Here is a 24,214-nt window from a genome sequence, read left to right as displayed (position 1 = left end):
GCAAGGAAAGGCACTGCCTAAGCCACCCTTTTAACAGGTGATGGCAAACAAAAAATTAATCTGATTAACACACTCATTCTGCGCAATTAAACCACTTCTTTTGACCGTAGCCAATGCTCAGAGGAGCAGACCTGAGCGATCCCAAACCCATCTAAGTCTGGATGCCTGAGAAGAGAGGAAAGTCCACCTGTCTGACGATGCCACTAAATAAGCTGTGTCAGCAATTTGCCGGCGATCAACTGTGCTCAGGAGGGGACGGACTTTAATCAGCTCTCATTTTCTTAATGCACTGGCAGATGGGTGCGGAGGGGACGTTGCTTTCTCTGTCTCTGGTCACAGACAGGGCAGAGCTGCCAGAGGTTTGCTAGGGCTGAGAAATTTGGTGGCAAAGCCATCGCAGGGTGCGGAAAGCTGACCATACCTTCACTGGTTGGGGAGGCTGGCAGAGAGCGGAGCATCCCTGGAGGGATCCTGGTTCTGCAGCAGCTGCTGGGACCCTGCGGGGACAGGACACCATGAAGGACCACCGTTACAAAAGAGGAGAACTGCTCGGGGCTTCACTCAGGGACCCCTGAGATTGAGACGGAGCGGACAAAACCCTTGACAAACCCTTGACGATTTCTCAGCGCCAGCGTGCCGGCCACGTGGCACCATGTATGGAAAAGCGTGGTGAAACTTCCCATCCCGGACAGCTGCTGCCAGCGTCGGCCGAGCCAGCGCAGCTGCACCGGCCGGGCTCGCTCACAGGGTCCCGGTGAGGCGTGCGGCGGGCGTCTGGAGCTCGGCACTGCTTCCTGGGCCACCCAGAGCCATGCACGCGCTGTGTGCGCTGGTGGGACTGTCGGTGCACTGCTGGAGCAAGGGGAGAAGCGAGAGGAGGGGGATGAAGGCTGCGGAGAGCATCCCTGCCGGCAGCGAGGAGGGCGAGCACTACAGCCTTGGTGGGCGATTCTGCCGACCGGCAGGTGCTGCACGGAGACGGGCGTGTGGTAGAGGATATTTCCGAAAAATGGGACCAGGGCTGGCCTGGCTGGGGGTACCGCAGGTGAGAGCGGTGGGGTTGGGGCTGGGGAGGGCGAGCGGGGTAGAGTCTGCATCAGAAGCAAAGGCTGGGCATGAAAACCCCTGGATTGAAGTGTTTTTTCATGAAACGTGCCCAGATGGTTGCACGCAAGCTCTGCATTTCTCCTGCCACTGTTTCCCAAGGGGTTAATTGAGCAGCTCTGTTTGTCTGGTGGGCTGAAGATGAGCACAGCTGCGTAGAGATGTGAGAGCCCCAGTCCTACCTTGCCTGGGATGCCGAGCACCCAAGCCATGCCTCGGTCCCACCTCAGGTACAATTTCTTTCTCCATCTCAGCCTTATTTTTTCACCTGCCACGTCTCTAGGATCCCCAAACAGACCTGAAAGCCCCGGAAGGTTTGCATGAAAAAGAAAAGCCGTGAGCTGGCAGTTCTCCCATGCCAGCCTGCATAAACCCTCCTGCCTGCTCCTCCTGCCTGCGCTACCAGATTTTCCTTCATGCCTCCTCGTTTTTCCAGTTGTGAGTGATTGCTCAAGGGATCTCCTGGCAGAGAGGACTCGGGTTCACCCTTCGCATCCCGCTCATCTCGAAGGCACGTGCATAAATCCACATAAAAATATAGGTGTGGGTCCGCTCCTCTTCGCAGAGGCAAATTAAATCTGCTCACGCAGTGCTGGGCGCAGGCGGCAGAGCCGCAGCGTGTGGCTGTTTAATATTCATTGGGCATAGAAGTAAAAGTTTTCTTTTCTAAAATAGCCTCGCACAGCGCCATGCTGCTCCGTTTTCCCTAACCCTCGGTGGGAGGCTGGAACTGAACGTTTCCTTTGATTGTCTCCCCAACTTCCACCGGCTTGGCCGAGACACGAAGGCTCTCCTTGGGTGTAGAACCTGTTCAAGGACAGATCCTGGCGCTTTATTTGTAGTTCTCAACTCCGTAGTCTGCTGCGACAGGATGATGCCTTTGAAGCACCAGCACAGGAACAAGAAATTTTGGTTTGTGTTTTTTTTTGTTTTTGAAACAGGATGAGGTTCTGTGGTGGTTGTGCATGTGTTTGTGTCTTAAAGAGGGAAAAAATAGCTTTCCCTGTAAAATTTTGGCAGGCGGATTCGTGATTGATTCTTTGGCCACTCTTCCTGTTAATTGAGCGTGGTTTTCTTCACTGTCTTGACTGCACCTTGAAAGAAAAAAAAGGAGAATATGGTCCCGGTTGGATGCACAGTAATTAAATCACCGCGAAATGCATTTCAGTAGGTTAAACTTGAAAGACCTCAGCCTTTTTCCTTGCTGGGCGGGAAGCTGCGATAGTTCAGGGCGGGCTGGCACGCTCCGGCTCAGGGAGAGTGACAGGGGGAAGGGATCGCCCGGCAGCTCCCGGAAGTGGTGGGAGCATCCCTGGGGCACCCGGGGGAGCTGGGGCTCGGGTGCAGCTGGGTGCCTGGGCACGGCTGGGCTGGCGCATCCCCGGGCTGCGGCCCAGGGGCTCTGGGCTGCGCTGCCCGTGCCAAAGCAGGCACACCCATTATACAGAACGGGCGTCAATAACGCGCGGGGGGATGGTGTTTCCATACCACGGAGGGGTTTCGGTGTCGGCGCTGCAGGGCGGTGGTGGCACAGCATCCCGCGGGCACAGTGGGATGCGTGAAGAGGCCAGGCTGTGCCCTCTGAGCATCCCTAGGGCATGTTACAGGTGACACCGAGCGCGTCGAGAAGCTGGTGGCAGCAGCACCAGCGTGGCTGTACCCGTGCTGGGAGGGGATCGCGGTGGGATTTTGCAGACAGCTCGATATCAAGCAGTCAAAGCCGGTTAGTGGGAAGGCTAGCTAATTCCGTCGGAGAATATCCCACCCTGTTTGCATATCCATCTCCTTGTCGGGTGCAGCTTTCGCACTGCAGTCGGGAAGCAGCCGAGCCCTTCTCGCGGATTACCCACCATCACAGCCTTTTCCTTTCTACGGGTGCATTTACTTTACGACCACAGGGGTATTTCCCTCCTCCCCGTAGAGGTTCTTACTTCTTTCCCCGTGCCCATGCCTGCACTGCTGGGTGCGCTTAGGGAGCCCTGCATTCCCTCAGCCCTCTCGGCACAGCGCGGCCACTGACATCAGCTCCAAAGCTCTATTCCTGAAATTCTTCAGAATTATTGCTTTTGCTTCATTTCTTCTCCAAAGTCAAGCACACTTTGGAGGGCACTAAAAACAAATGGGTTTGCTGAGAACAAAATGTTTTTAAAGGAGATCACTCCCATTGCTTTCTCCTCTGGGGAGGAAAGCCTAACCCTGTCTTTGCACACCCCGATACTGGTTTCACCCAGCCAGGGTCAAGGGCTCGGTGGCACCACGGAGGCTTGGCTTCGAGGAGAGAAGAAGTGGCAGAAGTAGTAAAACTCTGAAAAAAATCCCGGCTACCCACCTGCAGCACCTATCTTCATACAGGCTTTTCTGATGAAAAAGAATTGCAGAAAGCACCCGAGGTCTCTGAGCAGAGGGTCCAAGGACACCCTGTGAGCTCTGGCCAGGGCACTGCTGGTGGGCTCCTGCCAGACCAGGAGCTCCAGGACCTCCAGCGATTTTTTTCCCAGTACAGCCTTAATTTGAATTGCTGGATAAATTGTCCTGAATGGAGTTTGCTTGATATTGAGCTGTCCCCTTGCTGGGTCCACTCAAACCGGCATGGGTGTCCTGCAGCCCATGGGGAGTCACGGGGCATTTTCAGCCTCAGCCGGGACACCTCGTGCTTCTGCTTAGCCTGGTTTCTAAGAAGCGCTTTGTCAGCAGGAGCTCGTGTCGGGTAATGCCATGAAACATTAATGACTTCGCCAGTGAGCTGCGGTCCTGCCGCAAAGCAGCTCCCGGCAGCCGAGGATGAGCCTGACGGCGTGTGGCTTAGGGCAGGCACAAGCGTCAAAGCCAAACCCAAGTCGTACCTGAAGCCGGCTGAAAAACATGACCAAGAGAAAAGGTAGGTAAGAGGGAGGCTCGGAGGCTGGGGTTTTGGTTAGATGGCTCTGCAGTGCGGTCCGTGGTAGGAAACTCGGAGGGGTGGAGAAGCCATGGCTGCTACGTCTTGCACTGCAAGATCGCTGCAGCGTGACTGCGTGCAGAGCGGAGTTTTTCTCTGCCTGAACACAGCAGGTTGAAAAAGATGTTGGTTTTGTCAGTGGCTTGGTATCAAGGAGGTTTGCACAGGGGGGACGGGGCAGAGCCGAGCCGTGGGGTGCAGTGGCTCACAGCCGGACCAGCCTTCTCCTCGGCTCTGGACCAGCTCCGTGCTGCCCCGGGCTGCTCCCTACCACCCCAGCAGCCCAGACCCGGCCTGACCGGCTGGCAGGGTTCAGCCAGGGGGGCTGAGCCGAACAGCTGCCGAGCCCCCGCCACCATCCAAAGGGCCGGCAGCATCCCACCGAATCGCGTTTAGGCAGCGATCCTTGCAACACCCCTCCCCAGCTCCCGCTCTCCACCCAGCTCAGCGCAACCCTATCTGAAGGATCGGAGCCTCCGGGCTGAATTAATTCAGCTGGTGAACTTTAAAACGAGTATCATGTTTCTCAGGAGCACGCTAAGACTTAATTAAAAACTCCTATCTTTTTGCGAAACGGCGATGTAGGAATGCGGGGGGTTTGGTCCTGCCTTGGTGAGCATTTCGTGTCGGCTTGGCAAGCCGTGCCGCAGCCATGCCGAGAAATCCCCTCACCTCCTCAAGGAGGAGCGAAATTAGAATAACGAGCTGGGCTATAATTAATTGTGCTCTGGGGACACGTTCTCACGATGTCTGGCACTTCTGGTGGGAATTTTCTTCGGGGAGCATCCCGACATAGAAGAGGCTTCAGGTACGTTCCTGCCTGCGTTCCCGGACGAGGTTATCAGGCTGCTCGGAGGGAGGGGAAGGGGAGGTAAATTCTTGCTGGGATTCGGGGGATTTTTTTAGCTGTCTACATAGGTTAAATATTTGCTCAGGGCAGAACAAACGCCCGACGCGAAAGGCCCTGCTCAGCGCTGTGTTTCGATAGCTGGAGCTCTCCTTCACCCAAGCAAAGGGCGAATTAACCCGCCTGACTTCGCTTTTCAGCTGCGGGAAAGGCTCTGGGCTAACAGCAAAGAGCTCGGCCCGCGCCGGGGGGTCACCGTCCCCGCGGCGGGCAGCTGTGTTTGGGTGCTGACAGTGGTCGGCGTGTCGAGCCTTCCCGCTACATGCTGGGTGCTGGCGGCAGGGCGTCAGTGGTGGGCAGCCCTGCCCTGGCTGCTTTTTCTCTGTCCGCCCGCAAAGTAGCGTTTCTAAAAATACCCTCGGCGATGACGTCCTCAGCCGGCGTTCACTCGTGTCACAGAGACTTGACGGGCCAAGTAAAGGAGGAGCGGAGCATCGCTGGGGCAACCAGGCTGAGCTTGTCCTGGCAGACGAGGAGTGGGAGTGGGGTGCCCACCGCCCACCCGGGCTCCCGTGCTTCCAGCCCCCCGGTCCGTCAGCAAGCAGGCATCCCCCGGGGCTCACCCCCACCCCAGCATCACATCTGAGGGAGATGGAGCCCCACGCACAGCCAGCCCGAAGTAACCCCGCTTCTGGGTCCCCTGGGATCCTGTCGCTGGGGCTGCTGGAAAGCCACGCTGTCCTCGCCGAGTGTCAGCCCCGCAGCTCGGCGAGGGGGGGGTGGGATTCGTATGTACGTCTGTGTCTGTGTGCAGGCACCCACCCGCGCCCGGGGCTCTGCACCGGGACCACCAATAAGCCCTGGCTGAAGCAATGGGGAGGCGTCGCTCTGCGGAGGCTGCGAGGTTTGGCTGGTTTCCCCTGCGGGTGGGGGGGAAAGCAGCCGCAGTGGGCAGTGGGGATGCGGGGGTGACCCTTCCCAGCCCCCTTTCCCTAGGACGAGGGGCTGGAGAGGTTCGCGTCCCCCCCGCTGACTCCCTACCACCTCATTCGTGGGGCTGGCTCGTGTCAGGGGAAGGGGCGGCATGTCCTGGGGGGGGTCTCTGAGGATGGCGGGACGAAAGGCCGAGGCCGAATCCCGCTCCGCACCCATCCAGGGGTGAGCTGGGGTGGGAGCACACCCCACGGGGCAGGAAGACCCTTCTCCTCACCAGCCCCGGAGCGCTGGCACCAAGCCCCCCTCTCCCAAGGGACTGCCACCCCTGCGTCCCCCACCTGCCCGGGAGCCGCGCGCCCCACGGCTCAGCGCGATGCCGGGGGCGCGGACGTGAGCCATCAGCACGGGGCCACGGCCAGTTCTGTTGTGGGAAATATCCGGTGCTGCCAGTTCATTACCATGAACGCGGCATGAGTAACTGGTGTCACCCAAAGCAGCCATTAGCCTAACGACTGTATGTGCAACACGGGCAGGCAGGTACAAATCACAGCCTAAAAATGTGTATGAATTATATTTAAAGCAGAATTTTTTTTATTGCCTTTCTGATACTGGGGCCTTTGGAGAGGTCTCGGTGCACGTCGCGCCGTTCCCTTCGCGCCTGGGGGTTAGAAGCAGGTTGTTTTCCCAGCGAAATCCGGGTCTGGGGGCCCCGGGGTGCTGGTGGGCATCGGTGCCAGCGGCCACACCGGCATTGGGGAGCAGCGGGGACGTGGTGGAGGGTGAGGGCATGGTCGGTCACCTCTGGTCCTCGGTGTGTGGGTCACTGCTGCCACGGTCAGCTTCTCGCTGGTGCCGGTGGCTCTGTCACCGTCATCTGTCGGGGTTCAGTGCCGGGGGGGGGAGGGGCAGGAGCGCCCCGGGGAGCCATGCTGGGAGGGGTGCGCGGGCAGGATGGGGGTACACTGCAGCTCCCCAAAGAGCACCTGGGCTGGGGTGAGGAGGGACAGGGGGACACTGCGGCGTACTGGGAGCCCCCCGGGGCTCTGACATGGGGGCTCAGGGGAGCATGGGGGGACCGGGACACCCTGGGAAGGGCCGGGGGGACACCGGGGGTCCCCTGAGCTCCCTGGGGCTCTGGCAAGAGGGGCTGGGGGTGCCCCGGGGACGCACCAGGAGCTCGCCAGGGCGAGGAGGGGTGCGGAGGAGCGCAGGGGGGGGGTGAGTCAGGTCGAGGGAGGTTCTCCTTCCCCTCTACACTGCCCTAGTGAGGCCTCATCTGGAGTACTGTGTCCAGTTCTGGGCTCCCCACTTCAAGAAAGATGAGGAGATACTGGAGAGAGTCCGGCGGAGGGGTACGAGGATGAGGAGGGGACTGGAGCATCTCTCCTATGAGGGGAGGCTGAGGGAGCTGGGCTTGTTCAGCCTGCAGAAGAGAAGGCTGAGAGGGGACCTTAGAAATGCTTATAAATAACTGCAGGGTGGGTGTCAGCAGGATGGGGCCAGACTCTTTTCAGCGGTGCTCAGCGACAGGACAAGGGGCCATGGGCACAAACTGAAGCAGAGGAAGTTCCAGCTGAACATGAGGAAGAACTTCTTCACTCTGAGGGTGACGGAGCCCTGGCCCAGGCTGCCCAGGGAGGTTGTGGAGTCTCCTTCTCTGGAGATATTCAAGACCCGCCTGGACGCGGTGCTGTGCAGCCTGCTCTGGGTGACCCTGCTTCGGCAGGGGGTTGGAATGGGTGACCCGCAGAGGTCCCTTCCAACCCCGAACATTCGGTGATTCTGTGAGCCCCGCCTCCGCCGCCCGTTGGGAGGGGGGGTGTCTCGCGGGTTTCCGTGGCAACGAGAGGGGGCGGAGCTCGGCGTTTCCGTTAACGAACTGCCCGGGAGGGCAGCGCCGGCGCTGGCTGCTGCCGCCGCTGCCGCCGTCCCGCTCCCGGTGAGTGGCCCCGCGGGGGCGGCACTGGCACCGGTAGCGGCACCGGAGGGGGGGGTGAGCCCGACCGGACCGGACCGGGGGTCCCTTTTTCTGGGAGGGCTGCGGGCGCCCGGCATGGAACCCCCGGGGTGGCGGCGAGAGCACGGTTGCCCGTTAACCGCCACCGGTACCGGCACCGGGGCGGGGGGGGGGGGGGGGGGTGCGGGGCTGCTCCTCCTGCTAACCGGGACCACCACCGGCACCGGGACCGGGACCTCCCCGCCCGGGGCACCCCCCCCCCCCCCCCCGTACCGCCGGCAGAAGGGGGGGGCGGGTGGTCCCCGGCTGCCCGCGGTCCCGGGGCTCAGCCATCGGCATCCCCCGGTCAGGAGGAGCCTGGAGAGCCTTCAGGAATGAGGGCATTCCTTGCGGGCAAGGCTGAGGTCACATCCGCCGCGATCCTGGGACTGAACCCGTCGGCGACGAGCCGGGGTCGGCGTGGCCGTCGTGGTTCGCCCCGGCTGAGACCCCTCTCCTCGCCCTTGTCCGCAGCGGCGGCGTGGCTGTGCTCGGGACCCCCATGCCATGCTCCCGTCCCACCAAGCCTGGGAGCTGGGATCCGTGCCCTCCGCCGGAGCCACCTGGAAGACGAAGGCCCTCGTCCCGGATGGTGAGTACCACCCGAGCCCCGTCCTTCTCCCCTGGGGCTCGGCTGCCGTGCTGACGCCCTCGCTCACGCTCGGGGAAGGAGAGGCCGGGTACAGGCCAGCCCGCATTTTTCACATTTCTTTCCGGATGAAGCTCGGGGTTGGAGAAACGGAGAGCGGGAATCGGGCGGGCAGCTGGGGGGATGAGTGTAGAGGGCTGCCGCCGTCTCTCTCCTGGCTCTTCCTAGCGTAGGGAGAAAGGTTAAAATTTAATGCGTAGGAAAGAAAAAGGAGCAATACGCGTGGCGTCGCCTCTCCCCGGCGTCAGCTCCCTGGAAGGGCTCCCTGTCTCTGCCCGGTGACCCCTTGGGTGAGTTTGATCGAGGGCTTTTCTCAGCGGTGGCTGAGCTGTGCTGGAGGAGGGCGGGCGGGCGGCTGCTTGCCCCAGCCTGCAGCCGCTTGTCGGCAAACAGCCCTTCCCACCTCCCTCGTCGGTGGTGCTGGATGGGTTTCGGCAAAGGGGGGAGGCTGAACCCCCCCCCCCAACCTCCATTTGGGCTTTTTTTGCAGTCGGCTTCAGCGTTTGCCCTCCCTCTGTGCTGGCAGTCGCTTATCCAGATGCTGCCGATGCTGTGGTATTTGGGCCAGCCCAGCTAAACGCTGGTTGGCGTCAAAGCCTCCGAAAACGGGGTTTCTCAGCGCTTCCGCTGCCTGGCGGCTGCCACTGCCTGTGTCAGGATGGGAAACGCGTCCCCTTTGTCCAGGCGTCTGCCAGCGCTTTGGAAACGCTCAGTTTTCACGGCACGCGCAAAATGTTATGGCTAATGGCAGGCTGGGAAGAGCTCCAGAGCGATGGACTGACTCTTTGTCAGGACACATCTCCCTCCAGAAGCTGCCTCTGCCTCTGGCCCGAGCGCCTCTGGATGATTTTAGGGAGGAAAAAAATGCATTAGAGGGATTTTATTTGTGGGTTGTTGAGTTTTTTCCTGCTGCCAGAGAAGCCATTTGGCTGCCCGCGGCAGTGGCAGAGCTTGTGGCAGACGGATGGGGAGGGGGCACAGGGTCCCCAGGCAGTTCCCGCTGGGACGTAGCCCTCACCAGCCGCTCTTCGTGTAGCAGAAGAGGACACAGCCATGAGAGAAAGCTCCTTGAGACGCTGTTTTCCTTCTGTGCAGCTCAGAAGGGCAGGGAGCTGCTGCCCTGTGTGCTTTTGGGTTTGGCTGCGTGACAAATAAAGGAAATATCTGGGGGCAGTGGAGGGAGGTGACGCCGGCAGGGTCCGTCTGTCTGGTTTCAGTGATACAAGCCGGCTGTGGCAGCTTTTCCAAGATAGGATCGCAGGAAGTGGAGCGGCTTGGCGAGGGACAGGGGTGGGATGTCCCCAGTGCGGGGATGGATCTGGTCCCATAGAGGACAGGCGGATGCTACGCCCTGAATTCTTATTACTAGTTGCTGGCAACCAGTCTCCGCCCCCCGAAGGGCTAATTTTTCTAATTAACATAATTAACATTTTTAATAAAACTCATGCACCATCTCTGCCACACCGGCATGGTGGCAGCAGCAGAGAGGAGGAGGAGGTGGGTTTGCTGAGTGAGGCCGAAGGCTGTGTCCATCTCGGGCTCTCTGGTTGATCCCGTGACGCTTTTTGCTCCGTCTCAGGCCGCAGGCGGGACACACTCGTCGCCGGGAGCAGAGCGGGTGCCTCTCCCCAAGCACCGCTGCTGCCTGTGCTGTTTCGCCGTAAAATCATCTGCGTGAGCTGGCTGGATGCTTCAGACCCCCGCGGGCTCTGCCTGGCTCTCCGGGTGAGGAACGCCGAGCTGGTCGCGGCTGGGGTCAGGTGGCGGGGTGGGAAGGATGCCCCGCACCCTGCCCGGCCACCCTGCGGTGGGAGCTGCCTCGTCCCCCCTTGTCACCGCAGCCGGTTTTGCCTTGACCCCGGTGCCGCGTGCCTCGAGCAGAGCTGCTGCCTGGGTGGGGAGGGAAGAGCATCTCTGGAAGGTCGGAAGGCATCGAAAAATGCCAGGGAGCAGCCCAGAATAACATTTTCTGGGTCACTTCTGGGTCATGTAGGCAGGAGGGCTCAAGGCAGAAGGGTGATAAGACAACGCAGCACCGTGAGATGGTGTTTGCCGGGGGATGGAGGAGGAGAAAGGCTGCCGCGGCCGGGCATAGTGGCAGGACACCCTGTACTGGGTGTTGCTGCCACCAGTTCATTCCGGGCTTCAGGCAAATCATTTAAATTCTCCCTCTTTGAAAAGAAGGAAAACACCTTCTTATCTCACACTAGCCTGGTTGAATTCCCTCCGGCAAAACGCTCCCGGAGTCTCAAACGTGGAGGCACCACAGACACGCAACTTCTCCGGGAGGATGCTGCTGCTGCCTCCTCCCAGACTACCCGCAGAAATACTTGGCATGTGCTGAGCGTTCGCCCCTCTGCCGGGGCAAGATGGGTTTCCCCGATGTCGCTGGGATCGCCCCACGGGCTCTGAGATAAGATATAAATAAGAAAAGGCACTTTAGAGTGGGGCAGGGAGCGATTCTGTGAGCCCAGCCGATCGGCAGCTCAGCTTTCCAATAAAGCATCCATGTTGTAGCGCTTTTTAAAATGGTGATTAAAATAAAAAGATCTATTTTCTTCCCTGCAAGCCAGTGATAGATACAATAGATAAAGGAATTTGGGACCTTCTCTGTATTCCTCCCCCTCCTTCCAGATTTCTTCTCTGTTTTTTCAGAGCTGTGCTCCGTCCCACAGGGCATGGCATGGCCTGAGCCACAGCTCATCAGCAAATGTCACACTCAACCCTGCGTGCAGTCCAGGGTCTTTCATTTTAAGGCCATAGAGAGAAAAACAGGGAATATTCAGTACAGCTGCATGACCAAGCTGAGGGAAGGAGTTGTTTCTGAGGAGAATTAAAAGCAACACACTAAGTTCATTGCGGCAGCTTCCCGACACCGAAATCCCTCGGTGGGAGGGTTTCCCCCGGTCCCCATGTCCAGTCCTCTGCGACCTCCTCCCCGCTCGCTCCTCCTGGCCAGCCCAGTGAAACGCCGGCTGCCGGCACCACGACGTGCGTGGTCGCTGTGTCCCAGCTCTCTGTCCTGCTGCTTCTCGCAGACCCAGGCCCTGCGGGAGACGGCGGCCAAGCGGTGGGAGGAGAGGCGGCACCGGGCCCCGACACCAGCCACACCGGAGCCGCCGGCATCCCCCTGCAAGCCAGCCGGTGCCGCGCCGGAGCAGCCAGCCTCCGCCATGAACCTGCAGAAAGCCGGTAAGGGGGAAGCCGGGGTGCGGCAGCGGGCGCTCGGGAGGAGGGATGTGCTCCCGGTACCTGCCAGCGGCTGCCGGGGAGACCTCTCCACTTTTGGGGTGCACGTAGACACGCGGCTGCGCTCACCAGCTCTCGGTGGAAATCAAACGCCAGCCAGCTGTCGGGTGACGCCGGGCGACCGGTGAATTATTTAACCAGGTGAACAGAGCAGGGAAGCGCCAGCAAACCCAAGGCTGCTTTCCTCCCGCTCGAGGAAAAGGGAAGGTTTGTGGAAACGCCTGCAGCATGAGCGGCTGCGGGTGAATCCCCGCGGTTTCTTGGTGTTCACTGTCAGGACCGGATTGTCCCGGCTTGTCGGGGCGCATCCCGGGAGCTGCTCCGGACGTGGTCCCTGGCTGCGTCCCCGAGCAGCTCCCGGTGCGGGGCGGCTGGTGGGAAGGGGCAGGGATGCGGGAGGAAGGGACTCTGCGCAACAGTGGGGGGGGGGCGGAGCCGTGGAAACGGCCGCCTTTCCAAACGCGTTTCCAAGCATTTTGGCAGCCAGGAGGGTCAGCGTGCCGCGCCTGCTGCGCTCAGGGCCCGCAGCCCGTCTCCCTGCCGGGAGATGCAGCGCAGGTCCGGCCGGCAGCTCATCTCCCAGGGATGCTCCTGCGGGAGGAAGGGGTTGGGGGACGGAGGAGCGCGTGATCCGTGCGGGATCACCTGGCGGTTTGACTTGCAGCCAGGTGTCATGGCTTTGAGCCCGGCTCTGCCCTGGGTCCCGGCCGGGATCAGCGTGGGTGATGGGTGCAGACACGCGGAGTTTCTGCGGGAGCCCTGGTGCCTGCTGTAATCTTGTCTTCTCCCTGCACACTCCCCAGGGGGTGAGCCCTGGCGTTCCTGGCAACTTTCGGAGTCTTGGGGTGGGTTTTGTCTGTGTTGGGGTTTAAAGGGAGCATCACAGTCCCCTGCCGGAGCTGGGACACGCTTTCGATGCGGGAAGAAAGAGAAGTGGGCTCGTTGGCACTGTTCCAGCCCAGTCCAGCGACCGCTTCTGCAGACATTGCCGGGCAAGCCCTGTGGCGTGCGGTCGACAGCTTAGCCATGGTTTGGTCCCCGCATTTCGTTTTTTGCCTGCTCTGCTGGCTCTTTAACTCCTTCTAAAGGCAGAAAGTCTGATTCACAGACCGGGAGAGTCCTGCCTTGTGTGGAGGCCGTTGCCCGTAAAGCGGGCAGCACCTGCCCGCAGGCAGCGACGCGATTCCCAGCATCTCCTCCTGCCTTCGAAACCTGAGGTTTCTGGTGGTGGGGGATGAAATCCACGGCAGGCAGGGAAGGGTGCCGGGCAGCCGGGATCCTGGCCGCCGGTTCGCCCACCGCGGTGCCTCATCCCCACGTCGGGAATGAGTCAGGCCGGGTCATTTCTTCTTGGGAACTACCAAGTCATTTAGGGATTCATGTGGGAGGCTCTGATGTGCGGCCAGGTTGGCTCTGTCAGCACCGGTGGCTCTATTAACATGCAGAAAACGATGCTTAAAATAATACTAGGAAGGTTAGAAAGCCGAATGCGCAAGGATTAGGCAATACGGCCATTCAGGGTACCCATATAATTTTAATTTGGCTTCCATTATAGTTGTGTGTAATGATGCAGCCTTTAATAACACGATCGCATACTGGTTTTCCACCGGCACCTGCTCATTCAGAAAAAAGGATGCCGGGATGAATCAGCGCGCCGTGGTGCAGGCGGTTGTTATCTGAGCGAGGCAGCAGCATCTCGGCATGTGATGGGGCTGGGTCACGGCACGGCGGCAAGGGCAGGCGCTCTCTGATATGGCCTGGGATGCTCCGCTGGCATCGGCAGAGCCCTTCGGCTCCCACCCTCCCGTGGGGGCTCACCCGGCCGGACCCCCGCTGTTAGCCTGGCCGGCACCGTGGTGCTTGGGATGCAGCTCCCGGCACATCACTGCTCTCCGGGGGACTTCTGCCGGTGCTGCTCCCCACTGCCCCGTCTCCACCGCAGCCCCTGGAGATTCTCCGCATAGCTGGCATCCCCTTCCCTGGCGAGGCAGCCGGATCCTGACCGGCTCTGTCTTTGCTCCCGCTGCAGGAGGGAGGCTCGGCAGTGGGAAACGCGCCAGCCTGCCAGCAGCCCGGCCCTTCACGGTGATCCAGAAGGTGATGGCCTCCATGGCGCATCTGCAGGAGGAGAAGCTGCAGCTGCAGGAGGAGCTGCTGGGGCTGCAGGAGAAGCTCGCTGACTGGGAGAACGACGAGCGCTCCCGCTCCCTCCAGCTGCAAGGCCAGGTACAGTGAGGGCAGGGGGATGTGAGGGGGTCTGTTGGGGTCTCCAGCTTCAGGCTGTGGCTTGGCCGGAGCGCTGTGGCTTGCAGTCAGTGAGGGCCATGTGTGGAAGGAGCGTAGGACCTGTCTCACGGAGTGTCTTCTCCGCTTGGCTGCGTAGGGACTGGCTGGGAGCCGGGTGCTCCTGAGCACCGCGGCTGTCTCACCAGCTGCGGCATGCTCGTAGGTTGACGTTACTGTGACATGGCGATAACGCTGGTGAGGGCACGCGGCTCCTTGGGCAGGACGCTGCCGGGGTGGCTTCAGGGCCGGCACCCTGCAGCCATCTTCCATCCGCCCAGCGGGCTACGCTCGTTAGACCGACCTGGCAGATGAACTTTAGTGAGTCTCGAGAGTCGGGAGGTGGAAAGCGAATGTGAAAGCGCAGCGTTGTCCGCTGAAGGGGGAGCGGTTTGGCCATCGCAACCAGAACCCCCGCCCCCAAAATAAAACCCATCTCCTGCGCCGGCACGGCTGCATCCTCGGTACGAAGACCTGGGTCGTCCCGGGGAGATTGAAATTCCGGCTGCTCATAAAGGGATTTGCATGTGACTGTTGTGGAGGCTGCGACCGTCAGGTTCGGCTTGTTCCACGGGTGTCAAAAAGGCGGAGGCAATTGTCCTGCATTTGGCTGGCACAGTTGGCGTGACACGGGCGTGAGCGCCGGCCGGTTCGGCAGCGAGCGCGGCCGACGCCAGCCGGAGCGCGGCACCAACCCAAGCTGCCAAAGCTCAGGGATGGCCGGGCCGCGGCTGGAGCCGGACCCGGCTGCCAAGGAGTGCCTGTCGCCTCCGGAGAGCAGGATGCAGCCGGAGATGCCCGAGCAGGTAGGGGACGGAGCTGCACCGGCGTCTTCGGGCGCTGCCGGTGCAGGGAGTGGTGGGCAGGCTCCAGCGTGCACGTTGGCCAGCCGGGGCGGCAGCTTCCCTGGAACAAGCCGTGGCTTTGCCTTCTCAGTCCTTCCCTTCTTTGGAAAAAGAGATCTGAACCATCTGCCTTACCCAGTGCGGAAGCGGGATTTTCCCACTCGAGCACGCGGCCGGCGAGCTTGGCACACGCTCAGCATGGAGGAGCTGGCTGCGGGGGGCTGGGGGGGTCCCGACGCCAGGGGGTCCCAACGCCGTGCCGTGCCGAGCGCGCGGGAGGTGCTGCTGCCGCGATGCCGGCTCCGTGAGGGCGTGGCTTCATCGCCTGCCCTCGTTAATTACAGCACCGTGTCAGCACATCCACATTTGCTGTTAATCAGCAGTTCCTAAATTATGGTCTGGGGGGGCCCGGTTGCCTCGAAAAAACCGATTATTGGGACGGGGCAGCAAGCCTGCCGCGTCCCGGCGAGGGGTTTGGCGCGCGGCGGCTTCCCGGCACGGGGAAGCCAGGATGCTGGGGTCTGGGGGACGGCGGCGAAGCGCGCGGCCAGGTCCGGCTCTCCCCGGGGTGAGTTCTGGGGAGGCGGCGATGCTCGCCCAGCAGCCACCGGGTTTTTGGGCACGGGGACGAGGGACGACGCAGGTGGGCAAATCCCGTGGAAACACGGCCCACGAGACCGCCAGCTTCGCCAAGCACCTGCTGCCACCGTTGATTTGAACAGCTGCATATTTTGGGGGGAGCCTCGCTGATCCCTGCACGAGAAGTTGGAGGATTTGTGAAATCCAGCTGGCTTTTGCAGGGAGGGCAGCCTGGTCCCCACGGGACGGGCAGATGCCCGGATGGGGTGGCTGGGGAGCATCCTCCCATCCGACTCGGGCATGAGGATGTCGCAAAGGGTTCCTGCTCCCTCTTTCTCCCGAGATAACCTTCCTAGAAAGAAACATGGGGAAGGCAAAGTGAAGCTGTGTTGCAAGGGCAGGATGAGGCGCTTCTGGCTCTTTAAACACAACTGTGGATAGGTTTGTTTTTTTCCTTCCCCAAAGATGAAGCTGGTTGGGTTTTTTTTTTAATAATGGTTTCTGCTAATGCTCAACATGGACAAATTATACCCGTGGTCGAACAAGGTTGAAGCAAGCCTTTCATTAACGCTCGTTGTAATCAGCTCGTGTGAATCAGGTGCTCGGAGCGAGGTGGAAAATGAAGTCGTAATGAAGGTGTGCGCCAGACTGGACGTCGGTGGCTGGGGTGGCACCACGGGGTCTCCTCCAGAAGCTGCTGAGATGCCTCCTGGTTAACCTTGCCTGTTGTTGACAGATTGAAACGCTGAAGGCGAAGATCCTGGAGCAGGCGCAGGAGATCGGCCGGCTGCGCTCCGAGCTGGTGAGCTGCCGCCGGGCTTGGGCTAAGCCACCCTTGCCCTGAGGGACGCCGGAGCTGTGGGTCCCTGAGGAGGGAAGGGATGCATCGGGAGGGCTCGGAAGGATGAAAACCTCCCCAGGGTCGCAATTTGGACCCTGAAAGCCGAGAGAGAGACAGCGAGGGGCAGAAGTTTGTGGGATTTTCTGTCCAGTGCAGTGTCATGACCGGGGGTCCTGGGGTTGCAGCCGGCAAAGGCTCCCCGGCACCGTCACTCTGCTATGGGGAGAGACTTGGGGTTCCTAGGGGCAGCAGGCTGGGGGCTCCATGAGCGTGATGGGCTGGGGGCTCAGGGGGTGCAGCAGGCTGAGGTTCCTGGGGTACAGCAGGCTGGGGCTCCACAGCATACAGCGGGCTGGGGTTCCTGGTGTGCAGCAGGATGGGGCTCTCTGGGGTGCAGTGGGCTGGGGTTCTTGGGGTGCAGCAGGCTGCGGTTCTTGGGGTGCAGTGGGTTGGGGCTCCGTGGGGTGCAGTAGGCTGGGGCTCCCCAGGGGTGCAGCAGGATGGGGCTCCTGAGGGTGCAGTGGGCTGGGGACTCGTGAGGTGCAGCAGGCTGTGGCTCCATGAACATGATGGGCTGGGGGCTCAGGGGTTGCAGCGGGCTGGGGTTCTTGGGGTGCAGCAGGCTGGGGCTCCCGGGGGTGCAGTGGGCTGGGGGTCCCGGGGTACATCAGGCTTCCATCCCGTCCGGCGGCAGGGCGGCATGGATGCGGAGAAGCACCAGGACCTGCTGGCGGCCGAGAACGAGCGCCTGCGGCAGGAGATGAAGGCGTGCGAGGGGGAGCTGCGGGAGCTGCGGCGGCAGCAGCAGGCGCCGTGCCGGGACTGCACCCACCTCCAGGTGAGGTGGTGGTGGCAGTGGTGACGGTGGTGGCAGTGGTGACAGTGGTGGCAATGGCGACGGTGGTGGCATTGCGGGAGGGTGACGGGCACCCACGGGTGCTGTTTCGGGGCCAGGAGAACGCCGGGCTGCAGGAGCGGGTGTCCCGGCTGCAGCGGGAGGCAGAGGAGATGCGGGCCAAGCTGGCGGAGCTGGACTTGGAGGTGCAGCAGAAGACGAACCGCTTGGCCGAGGTGGAGCTGCGGCTCAAGGACTCCTTGGCCGAGAGGGCTGAGGAAGAGGAGCGGCTCAGCCGGCGGCTGCGGGACAGCCAGGAGACCATTGCCAGCCTCAAGTCCCAGCCCCAGCAGATAAAGGTGAGTGCCGTGGGCTCTCCGTCTGCCCTGGCCGGGTGGGCTGGGAGCCTGGTGGTGCTCGGTGGGTGCCCTGCGAGTGCCGCCCACCCCTGGGCCAACACCAGCTCCATGCTGGACCCCTCGGTTGCTGCTTCCCAGTGCACGCTCTGTGTATGTACCAGCATCTCTGGGTGCTTTCCCCCTCCCAGTACATCATCAAGACAGTGGAAGTGGAGTCAGCCAAGGCGAAACAAGCACTGTGCGAGAGCCAGTCCCGAAACCAGTACCTGCATGAGCAGGTGGGGATGCAGAGGCAGGTGCTGAAGGAGATGGAGCAGCAGCTGCAGAGCTCCCAAAAGACGGCGGCTCAGCTCCGAGCTCAGGTCTGAGCCCGACAGGTGCAAATCCGGAATCGCCCCGCTCGGCTCCCCGGCGGTTCCTGCCTGCGCGGGTGCCGCGGTGCCGCGGTGGGTGGTCACCAGCTCGGCATTGTTCCCCCTCGCTCCCTTTCCAGATCGTGATGTACGAGGCTGAGCTGGAGCAAGCCCACGGGCAGATGCTGGAGGAGATGCAGGCGATGGAGGAGGAGAAGAACTGCGCCATCGAGGAGGCATTTTCCCGGGCCCAAGTGGAGATGAAGGCGGTGCACGAGAACCTGGCGGGTGAGAGCACACGGCGGGCTGGCGGGGTCGCCGGGCCGGTGCCAGGGACGCCGTGCCCCCTGCCCCTCACCCTGCCCCGTGCCTCTAGGCGTCCGGACCAACCTGCTGACGCTGCAGCCAGCGCTGCGCACCCTCACCCATGACTACAACAGCCTGAAGCGGCAGGTCCGTGACTTCCCCCTGCTCCTCCAGGAGACCCTGCGGAGCGCCCGGGCCGAGGTGGGAACCCCGGGACCACCACCCTGGCTCCCTCCCCATGCGTCTGTGGGGGATGCTGGGGTGGGGTCACTGAGGCGCTGCTCTCCATCCCCCCTCAGATCGGCCAGGCCATCGAGGAGGTGCACAGAACCAACCAGGAGCTGCTGCGAAAGTACCGGCGGGAGCTGCAGCTCCGCAAGAAGTGTCACAACGAGCTGGTGCGGCTGAAAGGTCCGTGGCTTGTCCCCGTGAGATGCTGGGGTCGGCGATGGGGTGCTGCGGTCGGCAGCGGGCTGCGCCGGGGCTGACACCATCCCTGCATCCCCCCCCCCCAAGGAAACATCCGTGTTTTCGGGCGAGTCCGCCCCATCACAAAAGAGGACGGCGAGGGCCCGGAGGTGGCCAACGCGGTGACCTTCGACGCCAACAACGACGCTGTCCTGCACCTCCTGCACAAGGGGAAGCAGGTGTCCTTCGAGCTGGATAAGGTCTTCCCCCCGCAAGCGTCCCAGGAGGAGGTGGGTGCTGCCGTGCACGCTGCTGGTGTGAAGCGGGGATGTGGTCACCATCTCCTGACGCTCCCTGGCCTCCCCCACCCAGGTGTTTGAGGAGGTTCAAGCCCTGGTCACCTCCTGCATTGACGGCTACAACGTCTGCATCTTCGCCTATGGGCAGACGGGCGCAGGGAAAACTTACACGATGGAGGTGAATTTGCCTGGCTTTGCTTCCCCCTTCTTCCTCGGCTTCCCATCCCGCGGCGCCCGGTTTCAGCACCCTCCCCTCACCAGGCTGGTGGCCGGCTCGGACCTGGGGTGCACCAGTGATGGTGACGGCTGCTGCCAAGGGGTTTGTGCAGCTCTCTTGGGGCTTTGCAGACTGAAATGCAAGAGGGTGTTTTCCCTCCCCATTTTCTCCCCCCGATCCATCAGGGGACAGCAGCCAACCCGGGGATCAACCAGCGGGCCCTGCAGCTCCTCTTCTCCGAGGTGGGGGACAAGGCGGCCGACTGGGACTACGCCATCAGTGTCAGCGCCGCCGAGATTTACAACGAGGCGCTCAGGTACGGGGAAGGAGGGGGGGAAAAGCTTTCTGGTGGGATGAGGGGAGCTGCTGGGGAGCCGGCGTGGGTGGGCATCACCCCGCGCTGCTCTCCTCCCCGTCCCGCCAGCCCTGCTTTGGCCGCACATCTTGTTCCCGGGGCCTCGGACGCGGGATTTGGCTGTGCAAGGATTTATTTTGTAGTTTTTTTTTTTGTTTCGGTGCACACTGCCCATTCAAAGCGCTGTCCCTCGAGCTCCATTACTTATATGGGCTCGCAGCGCTGCCATCGCTCCCACTCCCCCGGCGCGTATGCAGCAGCTGGAACATCCCTTCTCCCCCTGCCTCCCCGGACGTTATATATAGAAATTACTAACTGGGAGCTGGGAGCATGAGAAATATTTTCCTTGCCTGCCCAGCCACAGGTGGGGGGGCCGGGAGGAGGCTGGGAGTGCATCCATGCGGATAACGGGGACCGGGAGTGGCGGAGAAGAGTGGGGACGGGAGCGTGGTCCGGGGTGGGAGGTAGTGGGCGTGCGGGGAGCTGGTGGGAGCCAGAAAGCCGCGGTCTGTCCATGGGATGTGTGGCATCCACGGGAGGAGAGGGCTGCTCCGGCAGCCTTGGCACGCAGCCCTGAGCCGCGGCGGGGATGCTGCGCCGGCGGGGAGCTGGCGCCTGCCACGGTCCCCGGGGCTGGGGTTGGTGACAGGTACCCCTGTGCCCAGGGACTTGCTGGGGAAGGAGCCGCAGGAGAAGCTGGAGATCAAGCTGTGCCCCGACGGCAGCGGGCAGCTCTACGTGCCCGGGCTGACCGAGCTCAGGGTGCAGAGCGTGGAGGACATCAACAAGGTGGGGGGAGATGGGGAGGTGGCACCAGGGCTGTGATGGATGGGAGGGGTCGCTGGTGTGGGACACCCCGGGTTCGGGAGCGTTTCTGAAGTGCTGAGGAGCGACGGAGACCAAAATAGGTCCTTGGGTGTGATGTGGCGGTCACTGTCCCATGGGACGAGCCACAGGGGGTTAAAAATAAAAGCACGGGGCCTGAGTGGCTCCCGGGGGATTAGCGAGATGCCGGCTGTCACCTTGGTGCAGTGCCTGTCACCCTGTGCCTTCGGCGTGTCACACAGGCTGAGACCTGACAGAAGTCATCACCCCGATGGACCAGACACCATGTGGGGCACTGATGCTTGGGTTATGTCCCCAGGGGTCCCCGGGTCACGGCAGGGGTTGTGGTGGGTTTGGGGTGCGCTGGCCTCACCCCACGCCTTCCCGGGCTCCCCCAGGTCTTTGAGTTCAGCCACGTCAACCGGGCGACGGAGTGCACCAACCTGAATGAGCACAGCTCCCGCTCCCACGCCCTCCTCATCATCACCGTCCGCGGCCTCGACCGGAGCACGGGGCTGCGCACCACCGGTGGGTCCCACGCAGCGAGACCCTCGCCGGGGCATCGGGGCCGCGGCATCCCCGGGGTGCGCAGGCCAGGCACTGACTCTGTGTCTGGGGGGCGCTTGGCTCTGTGTCCCCAGGGAAGCTGAACCTTGTGGACCTGGCGGGCTCGGAGCGGGTCGGGCGGTCGGGCGCGGAGGGCAGCCGGCTCCGCGAGGCGCAGCACATCAACAAGTCCCTCTCAGCGCTGGGCGACGTCATTTATGCCCTGCGCTCACGGCAGGGCCACGTGCCCTTCCGCAACTCCAAGCTGACCTACCTGCTGCAGGACTCACTCAGCGGCGACAGCAAGACCCTCATGATGGTGCAGGTAGGGGCTGGGCACACAGCCGGTAGGTGCTGGGGCTTTGGGGGTGGGTGCTGGGGCAGGCGGGAGGGATGCTGAAGGCGGGAGGGATGCTGGAGACAGGAGGGATGCTGGAGGCAGGGGACTGGGCTGGCGCTTGGGGACAGCCTCGGGTCTGCAGCCGTGTTGTCGGGGCAACTCTGTGCCCCATCTCTGCACCACAGACGAGGCCAAGGGATCATAGAATCATAGGGTTGGAAGGGACCCTAAAGATCATCTGGTTCCAACCCCGCTGCCATGAGCAGGGACATCTTCTACCAGCCCAGGGTGCTCAGAGCTCCATCCAACCTGGCCTTGAAAGCCCTTGGGATGGGGGATGAGCTCGGAGGGCCGCGATCCTGCCCTCCTCGCCTGCCCGTGGGTGCCGTCCCTGTGGGCACAGTGTTTTTGTGTGTGGTCACCTCCCCGTCCCCTCTCTTGGTGGGAGGATTTTGTGCTCCGGTCCCTGCCCTGTGACCCCCCCCCCCCGGCTGCCTGCGCCTGCACCGAGCCCCTCGGGGGGCCCGAGCCCCGGCCACCTGCTGCCACTCTCCCCAGCTGTCCCTGGCTCTGGGGTGGCTGGTGACAGGGGATCCAACTCGCTCGGACACCGGCCCGGGCGCAGATGGATGGGGCTGGCCCGGGAGCAGCGGGGTAATAATAGCACCTCGCCGGGATGGGGGGTCCGGGGGGGTGCAGGCAGCTGGCATGGTGACTTTCTGCCTGCCTCTGCCTGCCCACAGGTCTCCCCCGCCGAGAAGAACACCAGCGAGACGCTGTGCTCCCTCAAGTTCGCCGAGAGAGTTCGCTCCGTGGAGCTGGGTCCCGTCTCCCGCAAGGCTGAGCTGGGCTCGTGGCTCAACCAGGAGCAGCTGGAGGTAACCCGGGGGCTGCCCCTGCCCTTGTCCCCCCCCATCCCAGAGCGGGGGGCTCCCCATGTCCTGCCCCACGCGTGTTCCCCAGGGCTGGTTGCTATTGGGTGGCTGGGGACCATCACCGGGCAGGACGTGGGCTGTCCCCAAGCCCTGTGTTGCAGCAGCCCTGTGGTCCCCCCACACGGGCTGATGCTGTGGCCGTGCCCCATCTCCCCCAGGGTGACTCGCCGGGGACCGCAGCACCCTCCGGCCGGAGCCACGCGTCCCCCAGCCCCAGGCAGCCCTCCGGCCGTGCCGCCTCCATCCGCAGGAAGCTCCAGACCTCAGGTGGGTGGTAGGGTCCCACCGCCCCGCTCCGCACCCCAGGGGTCCAGCCGGGGTCCCCTGCTCTGAGAGGCTCCGCTGCCAGCCTTGTCCCAGCCGGACGCTGGCAGGCAAAACCAGTATGGAGCAGCTAATTGATCTGTAATCTAGTGGTTAATTAGCCGTTGGGAGCCTAATTAGCACTTCCCCAAGAGCACCCCTGGTGCGAAGCCGCTGCCGGCGGCTGGGAGTGCACAGGGGAGCGATGTGCCCCGGGCTGAACCTCTCTCCCCTTCAATTTCAGCCTGACTTAGGGGCAGCCGTGGCTGCCAGGTGAGTGCCTGCGGCCGGGCGCTGGTGGAGGACTCCGCTTCCTGGGCAGGGGTGCCAGGGTGGTGGGGATGCTCATGGGGATGCTCACGGTGCCAGCTCCACAGTGCCTGAAATGCCGCGGGCAGGGGGGCTGGGGCGGTGGTGGCCATGCCCCCTGCCCAGCGTGACCCACGCCTGTCTCCCCACAGGGAAGCTGAGGCCGGTGCTCGTGTGACGAGTGGCAGCCCCAGCCCCGCACGGCATGACGGAGAGCCGGCTGCTGGAGGACACGAAGGCTTCGGTGCCGTTCCCCGTGCCCACAGGGACTTGTGAGCAGAGGGTGACAGCACCGCTCTCCATCAGCGGCACGGGGCCAGGGTCTTCCCGCAGCCATCTCAGGGTGGGGGGGCAGCGGTGCTGGGCAGGGCTCTGCCCCCTCGATTGCTCATCTCTGTGACTTTTTTATTTGTGCTGGAGGGATGTTTTTAGCCAGAGCAGGGAGCTGCTGGGTGCTCTCTGCGGCTCTCCAGCTTTGTTTGCCCGACAGCGGAGGTGCCTGGCTGGAGGGGGCTCCCCCCAAGGCTGCGCCCCAGCAGCTGCCGCCTTGTCCTTTGCAGCAGCACCGCCTCTATTTTAAGCCAGAAAAAAAACCCAAAAACTCATCCCAGCAGCTCCTTTCCCCGTAGGTTTCTCCAGCCCTGTTGTTGCATGAGGGCAGGCCGGTGCCGTGCGCGAGCGAGCCGCCGTTCAGCGTGGTGCCGGTGCTGCCAGGGCAGAGGCAGAGCCGTGGCGGGGCTGCCCGTGTTACGCGGCACCAGGGTGGACTTAGCGCTCTTGTTTCGTGTTTGAAATATTTATACCCTGTTTTACATGTTCTTGGAATGGAAAACAAAAAAGAAAAAAAAAAAAAAAGAATTAAAAAAAAAAAAGCAAACCCCAAACCTGTAGCCCAAAAGCCGGGTGAGTTACGTGTTGGGCCAGCAGCTGGCCAGGGGTGCGGATGAGACAACGCTGTGCCCTGCACCTCTGAGCACCCACCCGTGGGTACCCTCCCTCCTGCTGCGCTAACCGACCGGATGCACTGACAGCTCCTTCCCACCACAGCCCTCTCCTCTCACGCTTCCACAGCGTATTCTATTTGAAAGAAAAAAAAAAAAAAAGGGAAAAATATGTATATATTTTAATAATTTAAAAAAAAAAAATCTGTTTTGTAACAAAACTTATTTTAAATAAACTGTTAAAGCCAGTGCTCCTGCGCTGCGGTTCTTTCCCTGCAGCGAGTTTGAGCTCCCCACAGGGCGGCTGCTCCCTCCCTCCCAGCATCTCCCCCCAGCTGGAAGCCCATTAGATCCCTCCTCTGGCAGCTCTCTCTTGGGGAACCTGCCAGACTCCCTTCAGTAGCAGGAGACTCAGTAAGCCCCAGCGCCACAGCATCTCATTCCACCCAGCGACTGCTCTTGCTCCAGAGCCAGAGAGCAGAGCACAATGCTCCCCACTCTCCCCAAAGCTGGACCATGTGTGGAAGGGGTATCGGCAAGGCCAGCGTGGGGTTTCGTGTCCCTGCGGGCCCCACTGCACCCAGGGGGCCGGGCTCCTGCGTCCCAGGCTCCAGCG

At 62.1% G+C, this 24,214-nt stretch overlaps 1 protein-coding gene across 4 annotated transcripts; it reads left to right on the top strand.

Moving 5' to 3' along the window:
- The first annotated feature begins 791 nt into the window (after window positions 1-791).
- KIFC3 (kinesin family member C3) lies at window positions 792-23,841 on the top strand. Of its 4 annotated transcripts, none has more exons than XM_075433900.1 (22): window positions 792-1,036; window positions 2,825-2,827; window positions 8,296-8,413; window positions 10,050-10,195; window positions 11,509-11,662; window positions 13,749-13,945; window positions 16,163-16,228; window positions 16,962-17,105; window positions 17,222-17,461; window positions 17,650-17,823; window positions 17,955-18,102; window positions 18,191-18,321; window positions 18,420-18,531; window positions 18,637-18,818; window positions 18,901-19,005; window positions 19,230-19,360; window positions 20,065-20,188; window positions 20,623-20,752; window positions 20,866-21,095; window positions 21,854-21,988; window positions 22,204-22,312; window positions 22,810-23,841. In XM_075433900.1, exons 1-22 carry the CDS (start codon window positions 812-814, stop codon window positions 22,833-22,835), a joined length of 3,030 nt encoding a protein of 1,009 aa, XP_075290015.1. In that variant the 5' UTR covers window positions 792-811; the 3' UTR covers window positions 22,836-23,841. The 4 variants fall into 4 exon arrangements, with proteins under 4 accessions (XP_075290015.1, XP_075290013.1, XP_075290014.1 ...); XM_075433899.1 differs by lacking the exons at window positions 792-1,036; window positions 2,825-2,827 and adding exons at window positions 7,688-7,764; window positions 22,593-22,621; XM_075433898.1 differs by lacking the exons at window positions 792-1,036; window positions 2,825-2,827 and adding an exon at window positions 3,799-3,982.
- Window positions 23,842-24,214: the final 373 nt, after the last annotated feature.

The sequence above is a fragment of the Opisthocomus hoazin genome, chromosome 12 (assembly GCF_030867145.1).
Source record: "Opisthocomus hoazin isolate bOpiHoa1 chromosome 12, bOpiHoa1.hap1, whole genome shotgun sequence".
Classification (NCBI taxonomy): Eukaryota; Metazoa; Chordata; class Aves; order Opisthocomiformes; family Opisthocomidae; genus Opisthocomus; species Opisthocomus hoazin.
The sequence above is the reverse complement of the archived record's forward strand: the minus strand, read 5'-3'. Positions and strand labels throughout refer to the sequence as shown.